Raw genomic sequence first — 13,678 nt, forward strand, 5'->3', positions numbered from 1 at the left:
GGGATAGGACTGATGTCAGAGACGTAACGTTTGCCTAGAACTGATGTCAGAGCCGTAACGTTTGGCCAGGACTGATGTCAGAGCCATTGCGTTTGGATAGAACTGACTTTATAGCGGTAACGTTTGGTTAGGACTGGTAACCATAATGTTTGACATTCTCTTACCTTGTCTGTTGATGATGTCAATGAGAATGTCAATGACAATTATGGTGCCTGTTCTCCCGATTCCTGCACTGGGGGGGGTCAAAGGAGACAATAGCACTATATTACTACAATTAGGTGGCACTTTCATAACAGACATAGACCCAAACTACCATTCCGCTAAAGTTACAAGCAGAATTTTGGGCATACTCTATGACCATTGGCTCCTGAGTATTCCTGCACTACTAATATGTTACACTTACAAATATGAACAAATCTATATGAAATACTGAGCTTTATACTAAAATGTGAAAATACATCCTACTTTTTGGTCTGTTAAATGTATAGTATAACACTGATTAATGGTGTACTCTTGATGTATACAGTCCTAGACTACTAGACCCGTAATTATATATTTATCTTTCCATATCACATGACGGTGTTCTCCCAAACATAACCAATAAGGACGGTCATCACAAACAGAGAGGCATTTAGGCCCTTTAATGACCTCCTTTATGTCAGTAGGGCTTGGAGAGGTGTTGTGTCTGATACGTGCCATCTGTCACAATGTGTGCCCTCTGTCTGTTTTACCTGCAGTGGACCACAATGGGCCCGGTGTCTGGAATTGCGCTCTGCGTGCGGTTGACCTGCTCCAGGAAGCTGAGCACGCCCCCAGGCTCGTTGGGCACTCCATGGTCAGGCCAGCTCAGGTATTGGTAGTGCCAGATATACCTCACCAGCTCCCTCTACAGATGGAGATAGGTAGCACTACAGTTTACATGCCTATTTCAGCAGGCGTTCACCTGGGGGGGAATTCAGACCATAGTTATGCACGCGTAAATGGAACTACATTCTCTTTTTATGCACTTTTCTCTCTACACGTATTCTGACCTTGAACTTCGGGAAGCGCATGTGCCAGCCAGCTACACTACCGGTCAAAAGTTTTAGAACACCTACTCATTCAAGGGTACATTGTAGAATAATAGTGGAGACATCAAAACAATGAAATAACAAATATGGAATGATGTAGTAACCCAAAAAGTGTTAAACAAATCAAAATAGATTTTATATTTTATATTTAAAATAGCCACCCTTTGCTTTGATGACAGCTTTGCACACTCTTGGCATTCTCTCAACCAGCTTCATGAGGTAGTCACCTGGAATCCATTTCAATTAACAGGTGTGCCTTCTTAAAAATGAATTTGTGGAATTTCTTTCCTTCTTAATGCATTTGAGCCAATCAGTTGTGTTGTGACAAGGTAGGGGGGGTATAGAGAAGATAGCCCTATTTGGTAAAAGACCAAGTCCATATTAGTATCCTGTAGCTCAGTTGGTAGAGCATGGTGCTTGCAACACCAGGGTTGTGGGTTCGTTTCCCACGGGGGGCCAGTATGAAAATGTATGCACTCACTAACTGTAAGTCGCTCTGGATAAGAGTGTCTGCTAAATGACAAAAAAAATTAAAAATGTAAAATATTATGGCAAGAACAGCTCAAATAAGCAAAGATATGTGTTATTTCATAGTTTTGATGTCTTCACTATTATTCTACAATGTAGAAAATAGTAAAAAATTAAGAAACACCCTTGAATGAGTAGGTGTTCTAAAACATTTGACCAGTAGTGTATACGTTTGGGATGGAGATCACAGAAATGGAGGTGTGGCAGAGGTGTGTCTACAGATACGCGTATTCTGATCTTGATTTAATTTCCGGATAATTCCAGCACCTTTACGCGTGAGGAACCCATGAATAATGTTGCGCAACCTATCGGTTGCAAGTGGGAAAACACCTCTCATGATTTTCTCCGATAAGAATGACACCATTATCCATGCACTATAATTTATAATTTGATAAGAGCTATTACAGGTAAATTATTAGGTGTAATCAGTTTGGAGAAGGGGATGATAAACACAAATACTGAGAAAGCATAGCGATTGCTTTAGATTACTTTTCCTTATGATCACTTGAGAATAATGTGAAACCAGTCATGTGGAAGCAAGCTGAAAATGATATCATTATGATAGGTATTTTGGCTATAAATAGCTGTGCTGTAATTCTGAATTATAATTGTATGGCCTCATAATTTGTGGGAATGGAATTTGGAGACCCAAGCTAAATATGCCACTGTACCCTATATGGAAAGCCTTGCGCAAAGACAGTATCGCCGGACCGACCGAGTTGATTTGTGCACTATACTGTAATTAATGGTTAAATTATACACCAAGACTTTTCTCAATTAGTTTCATGTTTAATATTAGCCACTATCAGTAGCCACTCTCAGTAATACCCACACACATGTTTAACTGTCACTTCAGTGTTAGTTTCCTTCAATTTGTAGGAAGGGCGGACTGGGACCATAAATCGGCTCTGGCATTTCTAACACAAAGGCTCCTGAGTGGCGCAGCGGTCTAAGGCACTGCATCTCAGTGCTTGAGGCGTCACTACAGACCCCCTGGTTCGATTCCAGGCTGTATCACAACTGGCCGTGATTGGGAGTCCCATAGGGCAGCGTACAGTTGGCTGGTGTAGGCTGTCATTGTAAATAAGAATTTGTTCTTAACTGACTTGCCTAGTTAAATAAAGGTTAAATAAGGATTCCCTTGAGGGCCACACAACAGCCCATTTTATTCCTTGACGACACCATTATCAGCCAGAAAATTATCATTTTGCACAAAAAAACAAATTGGAGATTTTTGGTTCCAACCGCTGTGTCTTTGAGAGACACGGTGTTGGTGAACGGATGATCTCCGCATGTGTATTTCCCACCGTAAAGCAGGGAGGAGGTGTTATGGTGTGGGGGTGCTTTGCTGGTGACACGGTCTGTGATTTATTTAGAATTCAAGCACACTTAGCCAGCATGGCTACCACAGCATTCTGAAGCGATACGCCGTCCCATCTGGTTTGGGCTTAGTGGGACTGTCATTTGTTTTTCAACAGGACAATGACCCAACACACCTCCAGGCTGTGTAAGTGCTATCTTACCAAGAAGGAGAGTGATGGAGTGCTGCATCAGATGACCTGGCCTCCACAATCACCTGACCTCAACCCAATTGTGATGAGTTGGACCACAGAGTGAAGGAAAATCAGCCAACAAATGCTCAACATACAGTGGGGGAAAAAAGTATTTAGTCAGCCACCAATTGTGCAAGTTCTCCCACTTAAAAAGATGAGAGAGGCCTGTAATTTTCATCATAGGTACACGTCAACTATGACAGACAAAATTAGATTTTTTTTCTCCAGAATATCACATTGTAGGATTGTTAATGAATTTATTTGCAAATTATGGTGGAAAATAAGTATTTGGTCAATAACAAAAGTTTCTCAATACTTTGTTATATACCCTTTGTTGGCAATGACACAGGTCAAATGTTTTTTGTAAGTCTTCACAAGGTTTTCACACACTGTTGCTGGTATTTTGGCCCATTCCTCCATGTAGATCTCCTCTAGAGCAGTGATGTTTTGGGGCTATCGCTGGGCAACACAGACTTTCAACTCCCTCCAAAGATGTTCTATGGGGTTGAGATCTGGAGACTGGCTAGGCCACTCCAGGACCTTGAAATGCTTCTTACGAAGCCACTCCTTCGTTGCCCGGGCGGTGTGTTTGGGATCATTGTCATGCTGAAAGACCCAGCCACGTTTCATCTTCAATGCCCTTACTGATGGAAGGAAGTTTTTCACTCAAAATCTCACGATACACGGCCCCATTCATTCTTTCCTTTACACGGATCAGTCGTCCTGGTCCCTTTGCAGAAAAACAGCCCCAAAGCATGATGTTTCCACCCCCATGCTTCACAGTAGGTATGGTGTTCTTTGGATGCAACTCAGCATTCTTTGTCCTCCAAACACGACGAGTTGAGTTTTTACCAAAAAGTTCTATTTTGGTTTCATCTGACCATATGACATTCTCCCAATCCTCTTCTGGATCATCCAAATGCACTCTAGCAAACTTCAGACGGGCCTGGACATGTACTGGCTTAAGCAGGGGGACACGTCTGGCACTGCAGGATTTGAGTCCCTGGCGGCTTAGTGTGTTACTGATGGTAGGCTTTGTTACTTTGGTCCCAGCTCTCTGCAGGTCATTCACTAGGTCCCCCCGTGTGGTTCTGGGATTTTTTGCTCACCGTTCTTGTGATCATTTTGACCCCACGGGGTGAGATCTTGCGTGGAGCCCCAGATCGAGGGAGATTATCAGTGGTCTTGTATGTCTTCCATTTCCTAATAATTGCTCCCACAGTTGATTTCTTCAAACCAAGCTGCTTACCTATTGCAGATTCAGTCTTCCCAGCCTGGTGCAGGTCTACAATTTTGTTTCTGGTGTCCTTTGACAGCTCTTTGGTCTTGGCCATAGTGGAGTTTGGAGTGTGACTGTTTGAGGTTGTGGACAGGTGTCTTTTATACTGATAACAAGTTCAAACAGGTGCCATTAATACAGGTAATGCGTGGAGGACAGAGGAGCCTCTTAAAGAAGAAGTTACAGGTCTGTGAGAGCCAGAAATCTTGCTTGTTTGTAGGTGACCAAATACTTATTTTCCACCATAATTTGCAAATAAATTCATTAAAAATCCTACAATGTGATTTTCTGGAGAAACAAAATCTCAATTTGTCTGTCATAGTTGACGTGTACCTATGATGAAAATTACAGGCCTCTCTCATCTTTTTAAGTGGGAGAACTTGCACAATTGGTGGCTGACTAAATACTTTTTTTCCCCACTGTATTGTATTAACTCAGTCGGAGTCTCAACTTACTGTAGAGAATTAGAATAGTAGAATACACAAGCTTTTTTTCTCTTGTTATGTCAGTCTCTGACAGTCACTCACCCATATCCGCTAAACATTTTTAGATTGGTAAATTAGTCTAGCTAGCTATCTAAACTTGTAGTAATCATGGTTGACGGCGCTTGTAACGCCAAGGTAGTGGGTTCGATCCCCGGGACCACCCATACACAAAAATGTATGCACACATGACTGTAAGTCGCTTTGGATAAAAGCGTCTGCTAAATGGCATATTATGGTTGAATTACCGACCGGGTGGCCCCCATTTATTTTGTTATTCTCAATCACCTCAGATATCATTTAAGAAACAGCAAACATTTCTCTCTACCCTATGGTAAAATGTGTAGAATTGCAGGAAATTAGTTGTAAAACTGCACTTTTTCTCTCTGCCCCATTGCAAAATGTGTAAAATTGCAGCAAACTTGCTTTAAAACTGCAACATTTTCTCTACACCACATGACAAAGTGTATAATTGCAGGAAATTAACTTTTTTGTTATTATTATTCTCTCCGCTGTCAATAAGGGGGCCGCTAAAATGTTTTGCTCGCAACATTTTGCTTAGGACCCCCATAAGGCATGTGTTGCTATGTATGTTGGTACACAGACCCACAATGCCACAGCAGCCCATCATGATGAGTTCAGATTTGTTGTGGCATCCCCTCCCCATCAAAGTTGCCCATCCCTGTTTTAGAAAAACTAACTGAACAAAAACTCCCTGGTCAAATACGCAGGCTGCCCATTGGGTGCTTTTTCTGGGGTTGAATTCAATGTATTCAGTGTACGCAAGGGCGCCACACCAGCAAACCTGGTTACACACCTCTATAAGGTAAGTCTCAATACCAACTACTGAGAAGTGCGTAGGAAAAGCCATACATTTCCTATGTCGGAATCGGGGCCTTATGACACTATGCAGTAAAAAGGTTCTTACTTAATAGGGAACTGCACCTGCTGATTTGGCCTCGGTTTTTGGCTTGCTCCTCAAGAAATGCTGGCGGCCATGACAGAAGCCAAACGTGAGTTGGCTTGGGGGTGTGGTTTGATGTGTGTGTTTCTTGAGTGTGTCCTTGCCACCACCATGACACACCCATTTGTCAGAACCTTGCCCGCAGCCGTTTCCCCCCACTCAATCACAACAAACAAACCTCTGGCAGGTTGAGTTCAATAACTACAGGCAGATGTATGGGGAGATGCCGGCGGAAACTTTGAATTGGTCAGTAGCCTACAGAGTAATATGAGAAGAATGCAATTGTTGACTTTCTGTAGATATTCTAAACTAAGTGTTTTGATAACTTTCAAATGTAGTAACAGGTCCATGTAGAATAAACAACCCTTTACATAATACCATAGAAGCAGTGTTCTGCTAATACAGTATAACAATTTGCACCTTTCACTTTTTATTGTCATTCCCAGCCAATACAGATACTGTGCCTATCTGCATTTTGTCTGGTGTTAATGGGGCTACCTTGGCAAACATGTCAGAGTACCTCCCTGTGTGGTGTCCCGTATACAACAGGAGTTCATTGATCCTGGTGCAGAATACATTGGGTTTCTCCCTCCCCATATTGACTGATAACATTCAACCCAATAATAAATAAAAAAACAATACAAGTAAAAGTTGTGTCTAGTAAAAAATGTATGCAGAGTGCCAGGTCCCATTTAGAGACATCAGTATCAGTCTGGACTTCATCACATCATCTTGCAAGTCTCCATGTGCTGGCTCCATACATATTTCTGTGAACACATACACACATAGTCACTGTTCTATTACCAAGGCAGTTAGGATAGGTGATATATGACAAACACACATACTATTTCGAAGTTTGAACAGGTCAGACTAAACCTACCTAATTCTGGTCTCTCCATCGACGACCATTGGCGAGCAGGCAAGATGTGAGGCAGGAGGTAAGGTCTTTGCCAGCGCCCCATTGATGGGCATAGCAGCGTCGATCAGCTCCTGTCCCCTCATCAAAGATACTGGTCGGTCACACACAAACACACAGAGCACTGATTAGATTATCAATGGTGGTTATGATTAGCATGGTAGAACCAATCTGATCGCTGCATTCACCTTTTTATTTCACTTCAGATATCATGATATGTGAAGTGAAATATAATGGTAAACGCAGGAATCAGGCTGGTTCCCCCAGGCTAGGTTATGAAGGTGAATTGGGACAAAACTCGAAACTGTTTTAACCAACCTTATTCATGTGTCCGCCCTATTCCAGTTATAGGAATGCTCACAGCGAGGGCACGTCTGCATGATGCTGAGGGTCCCCTTGCTGGTCTTCTCTATGTTGCATGTTCGGCGCAAACTGGAAATCGCTCAAACAACTGCAGCAGGCAATCCTCATAAACAATGTACTTACTCATCTTATGAAGTGGTGTTGACTGGGAGGGCCTGTGACAGGGTGATACAATAGACAGCCAAGCGATAAATAGCATTTTTATTATAAAGAAAGGACAACGCTTTTTGATAATGCACTTCACAACCAAAATGACTCTACTACTTGTATCTGCTTGGCTGGGTAATTAACCTACTAGTTGATCAAACTGGGTATTTTTTTATACAACTTTTCACATAACACGTTGATGAAGCCATCTGTGTCATCAGGGAAGTAACTTGGGTCAATCTAGTTCTAGGTCGTCGCTAGTTACCACAGCCACAAAGTCAAACCCCGCCCATTTCTACAATTTCTCTTAACCTAATCACACTGCTAACCTTATGCCTAACCTTAAATTAACACCAAAAAGCTAATTATTTGAATCAGCTGTGTAGTGCTATGGCAAAAACCAAAAAGTGCACCCCTTGGGGTCCCGAGGACCGAGTTTGGGAAACCCTGCCCTAGACAATACAGAATACACTTGTATATGCTACGAACTGAATTATAAATCTGACTTGTAGGCTAACATTAACTAGCTAGCTATCTATGTAACTTTAGCTAGCATGTAGCTAGCTAGCCTTCCTCGCTAGCATTATCAAAATATAACGTTACATAACCAGCAGTATTTAGACAATACACAATATACTTGTATGAGCTACGACCTAAGTTGTAATGAGGTAATTAACTAGCTAGTTATCTAGCTAGCTACTCTAACGTTATCTAAAACGTTAGCTAGCCTGCCTCGCTTTATCACAAGATAGCTACCAAGCTACATAACAAGCAATAACGTTATCTAAAGTCGTTAGCTAAGTTATACCAGAGAGGTCATTATATTCCAGTATCTCTAGTTATACTTACAACCACCGGTCGTTGCACACCAAGCTAACGTTACTTGTGCAGGCTCCAACCACCTATTCCGCATACTAGGGTCCTTCAGCAGGGCACGCAAACCATAGCATACTTTGGCTGTGGAGGCATGGTCAATCCATATGTGTCTTTTCAGTCAGCCGTCCTTTGAACGCGTTGGGAGATGAAACATGGCAGCCCCATTCAATTAAGGGAAGCGAAATGGGTGGAGGGGCGATTTGCACGTTGAACTTGGCAAAATAGTGCATTACTCAAATCTTACGGTGGTCACTCAGAAATGGCCTGTGGTACCTGTTAATTATACATTAATTTATCCAACCAGAAATCAACCCCCCATCACAAGTGGACTTAGTTAAGGTGAAAGACAATGTGCCATACCAAACTAGACCAATTTTATAAAGAACCTATTTGGATTTATGTGGTCACTACAGGGGGCTGTCTTACCCTGTCCAAACGCGTCACCTCCAGTTCCCTCAGGATGTAGTCCTGAGCCGGATGCTCCTCCACGTTCTTCACACTCACTTTCCCAAACTCCTTAGTGGCGTTGAGGTCGGGCCAGTAACGCACACACTTGTTCTGAAGAGGGAAAAGTGGAGCATTAGATAATCTAGAAGGCCACGCTTTCTTCACAAGCAGCTTTACAAGCAGCTTAGCTGTCATACTATCCTGCTCATCCCGGAGACTGGCTGACAACCAGCTGTTTTGGATGGGAGGGGGGGGAGTTAGCCAAACAATGTATTGCTAGCCTCCTGAAGTTCAGTTCTGATAAGTATCTATCCGTCCCTACATGCAACCCATCCACTGATGTACTTCTAAACAGAGATGGTGTCAGCGTGAGACCTTCATCCATAGAAATAGTATTACATTGACTTGATAGGAATGCCTATCCCCTTCCTCTCCCCTCTTTTATAAAAAAATTCTGAATGCCTAACGTTTTAATTTATTTGTGAAAAGAGCAAACTGGGATCCCCACCATGGGGGAATGTACAGTCGCGGTCAAAAGTTTTGAGAATGACACAAGTATTTGGTCTTCACAAAGTTGGCTGTTTCAGTGTTATGAGATATTTTTGTCAGATGTTACTATGGTATACTGAAGTATAATTACAAGCATTCCATAAGTGTCAAAGGCTTTTATTGACAATTACATTAAGTTTATGCAAAGAGTCAATATTTGCAGTGTTGACCCTTCTTTTTCAAGACTTCTGCAATCCGCCCTGGCATGCTGTCAATTAACTTCTGGGCCACATCCTGACTGATGGCAGCCCATTCTTGCATAATCAATGCTTGGAGTTTGTCAGAATTTGTGGGGTTTTGTTTGTCCACCCGCCTCTTGAGGATCGACCACAAGTTCTCAATGGGATTAAGGTCTGGGGAGTTTCCTGGCCATGGACCCAAAATGTCAATGTTTTGTTCCCTGAGCCACTTAGTTATCACTTTTGCCTTATGGCAAGTTGCTCCATCATGCTGGAAAAGGCATTGGTCGTCACCAAACTGTTCTTGGATGGTTGGGAGAAGTTGCTCTCGGAGGATGTGTTGGTACCATTCTTTATTCATGGCTGTGTTCTTAGGCAAATATGTGAGTGAGCCCACTCCCTTGGCTGAGAAGCAACCTCACACATGAATGGTGTCAGGATGCTTTACTGTTGGCATGACACAGGACTGAGGTAGCGCTCACCTTGTCTTCTCCAGACTAGGTGTTTTCCGGATGCCCCAAACAATCTGAAAGGGGATTCATCAGAGAAAATGACTTTACCCCAGTCCTCAGCAGTCCAATCCCTGTACCTTTTGCACAATATCAGTTCTTGATGATCCGATAAATGGTTGATTTAGGTGCAATCTTACTAGCAGCAATATCCTTGCCTATGAAGCCCTTTTTGTGTAAAGCAATGATGACGGCACGTGTTTCCTTGCAGGTAACCATGGTTAACAGAGGAAGAACAATGATTTCAAGCACCACCCTCTTTTTAAAGCTTCCAGTCTGTTATTCTAACTCAATCAGCATGACAGAGTGATCTCCAGCCTTGTCCTCATCAACACTCTCGCCTGTGTTAACGAGAGAATCACTGACATGATGGCAGCTGGTCCTTTTGTGGCAGAGCTGAAATGCAGTGGAAATGTTTTTGGGGGATTAAGTTCATTTTCATGGCAAAGAGGGACTTTGCAATTAATTGCAATTCATCTGATCACTCTTCATGACATTCTGGAGTATATGCAAATTGCCATCATCAAAACTGAGGCAGCAGACTTTGTGAAAATTAGTATTTGTGTCATTCTCAAAACTTTTGACCACGACTGTATGTGGTTCCATAGATGATACCTTTATCGCCCGACCAGATTTTGGACCCAGTAATTATACTTCTATGCCCTCACCCGTCCTCTCTCCATCTCCTTGGTGGTCATGACAATGACGTGTGTTTTTTCCTGGTAGACCATCTTCCAGAAGTCGACCACGGTGTTCTGAAGGCAGCCCTGGGTGGCGATGAACACCTTGCCCTCCTCCACGTGGCGGCCCTCTTCATGCATACTCTGGACGAGATAAACATACAGTACTTCATTAATTTCATGTCTTCATTCGTGGGGAACATATGAACATTGGTAGCCTGGTGGTGGTTCAGTCTGTTTGTGCTTTAGCCAACTCCTCACTGTGTTAGTTAATTTTCATGCCAAACATAGAAGAGTTGGCTATGACAGCACATAGGCTACAGTATGGGAACAGGACAAAACTTTGGGGCCCGACTGTGACAATATGTATGGGTCCATCAGTAGAGACATTGTGAGGAACTTCCAGAGTTTCCAGTGCTCAGATCTGTTTCATATTACGCACATTAGAATATGGCCATATTGCTGTAATATTTACAGTGCCTTCAGAAAGTAGTCATACTCCTAGACTTATTCCACATTTTGTTGTGTTACAGCCTGAATTCAAAATGATTTTTTTCTCTCACCCATCTATACACAATACCCCATAATGACAAAGTGGAAATTTGTTGTTTGACATTTTTGAATTTATTGACAACATTATGTATTCACACCCCTTTGCTATGCCGCTCCAAATTGAGCTCAGGTGCATCTAATTTCATTTGATCATCCTTGAGATGTCGCTACAACTTGATTGGAGTCCACCTGTGGCCAATTCAATTGTTTGGACAGGATTTAGAAAGAAACACACTTCTCTATATAAGGTCCCACAGTTGACAGTGCAAGTCAGATCAGAAATTATAAGTCCAAAGAACTGTCTGTAGAGCGCTGATATAGAATTGTGTTGAGGCATATATCTGGGGAAGGGTATAAAACAATTTCTAGTGTGTTGAACGTTTCCAAGAGCACAGTGGTCTCCATCATTGGGAAATGGAAAACATTTGGAACTACCCAGACTCTGCCTAGTGCTGGCCGTCTGACCAAACTGAGCAACAGGGCAAGAAGGTCCTTGGTCACGAGGTGACCATGAACCACATGACCACTCTGACAGAACTACAGAGTTCTTTGGCTGAACATATAACTTATCTGGGAGAACCTGCCAGACGGACAAAAGTCTCTACAGCACTTCACCAATCTGGGCTATATTGGACAGTGGCCAGACGGAAGCCACTCCTGAGAAAAAGGCACATGACAGCATGCCTGGAGTTTTCAAAAAGGCATGTGAAAGACTGAGAGCATAAGGCAAAATATTCTGTGGTCTGATGAGACAAAAATTGAACTCTTTGGCCTGAATGCAAAGCGCTATGTCTGGAGAAAACCAGGCATAGCGCATCACCTGTCTAACACCATCCCTACCGTGAAGTATGGTGGTGGCTAGCGTCATGCTATGGGTATGCTTTTAAGCAGCAGGGACTGGGAGACTGGTAAGGATAGAGGGAACAACGAATAGAGCCAAATACAGACAAATCCTTGATGAGAACCTGCTTCAGAGTGCAAACGACCTTAGAATGGGGCGAAGATTTACGTTACAACAGAACAATGACCCCCCCCCCCCCAAGCATATAGCCAAAGCAACGCTGGAATGGCTTCAGAACAAGAATGTGAAAGTCCTTGAGTGGCCCAGCTAAAGCCCAGACTTGAATCCCATTGAAAATCTGTGGAAAGACTTAAAGATTGCTGTTCGCCGCTCCCCATCTAACTTAACAGAGCTTGAGAAAATCTGTAAGGAAGAATGGAAGTAAATCCCCAAATCCAGATGTGCAAAGCTGATACAGACATACCCAAGACGACTCAAAGCTGTCATCGCCACCAAAGGTGTTCTACAAAGTATTGACTCAGAGGTGCAAATACTTATGTAAATTAGATATTTCTGTATTTCATTTTCAATACATTTGAAGACATTTATAAAAACCTGTTTTCACTTTGTCATTATGGTGTATTGTGGGTGAGAAAATAAATCAATCTTGAATTCAGGCTGTAACACAACAAAATGTGGAATATGTCAAGGGGTATGAATACTTTCTGAAGGCACTAAGTGTAAGAGGGCAAATCAAATTCAAGCCAAATGTTCACTTTTCTGTTTCCATCTACTCGGGCCGGCACCCGTGTCTCACTGGGCCATGGCTCCGGCGGAACTGCTCTCGCTTGGGGTCAATGCCAAGCCCCTGGTACATTTCAGCTCACATTTACATAACAATGGCTAACTGTCAACTTTAACACCTTCTCACAAAGCAACTCGTTTGATTATGCAGAGGTTGTTGATTCTGCTCTTCACAAGTCCTCACTGTCAGCCCTAGCTGACAATTTCCCTAGTATAACATAAGGGTGTATACACTAGTGTAACACTGGTGTTATAGTCAAAAAGCAGCATTAGTCATGCTTTGATGTCAATGGGAGATTAAGGGAAACATTTACTTAAGTGGAAGTTAGGATTCGCCCCTAAGTGCAATTATTCCACTCAGCTATGAAGTGCATAACTCAATTCTTGGTTCTTCATCTCCAGGCTGTTTCCAGAACTCACTCTGATGTAGTTGGCGTTGATGTAGTTGGAGCCAGGCACGTCTGTATCTGCTTCCCTGATCTCCACCCGTGTGGTGTCAACTGGAACACAGATAGACAGGGATTAGGGTCTTTGGTCACACACGCACAGGGAGGTTTTGTAGACAGGAGGTACAGGTCGATATCTCACTCACAAGGGAGGATGTTCTTGTATCTGTTTTTACTCTTGTTCTCTGCTCTCTGCCCTTCTTTCCTAGGGTAGAGGAGCTTACACTCCTGCTGCTGTAGCACCTGGAAGAAGAGAGAAGAAAGAAGAGAAGAGAACAAGGTGAGAGAAAGAAGACATACAAAAAAGTCAGACAGAGGCAGTATCTGAAATGGCATTCCCCAATGGCAATCTAGTGCAATATTTTTGACCAAAGCCTAGGATGTCATTTTGGAGTGAAGAATCTGAGCCACAGAAAAAGCACGAGTTAACTATTACACTAAGGACATCAGTCTGACATGTAATGTAAATATAATTAGATCATAATAATTTGAGTTTGGCTTAGGCCTGCTTTGGGTATGTTTGGTCACATATACAGTAGGGGTCACTATGGAT

At 42.7% G+C, this 13,678-nt stretch overlaps 1 protein-coding gene across 2 annotated transcripts in view; it reads right to left on the reverse strand.

Moving 5' to 3' along the window:
- The window catches only part of LOC311149767 (tyrosine-protein phosphatase non-receptor type 11-like), an 80,631-nt gene that overhangs the window by 17,874 nt on the left and 49,079 nt on the right, over positions 1-13,678 (reverse strand). For both annotated transcript variants that reach the window (XM_084186993.1, XM_084186992.1), the window contains exons 7-12: positions 13,272-13,368; positions 13,100-13,179; positions 10,531-10,686; positions 8,605-8,736; positions 732-886; positions 165-232 (exon numbers count right to left, since the gene is read on the reverse strand). In XM_084186993.1, coding sequence (XP_084043119.1) covers positions 165-232; positions 732-886; positions 8,605-8,736; positions 10,531-10,686; positions 13,100-13,179; positions 13,272-13,368 — 688 coding nt within the window. The remainder of the gene's footprint in view (positions 1-164; positions 233-731; positions 887-8,604; positions 8,737-10,530; positions 10,687-13,099; positions 13,180-13,271; positions 13,369-13,678) is intronic.

This window comes from Coregonus lavaretus (genome assembly GCF_964263955.1).
Source record: "Coregonus lavaretus genome assembly, chromosome: 22".
NCBI lineage: Eukaryota > Metazoa > Chordata > Actinopteri > Salmoniformes > Salmonidae > Coregonus > Coregonus lavaretus.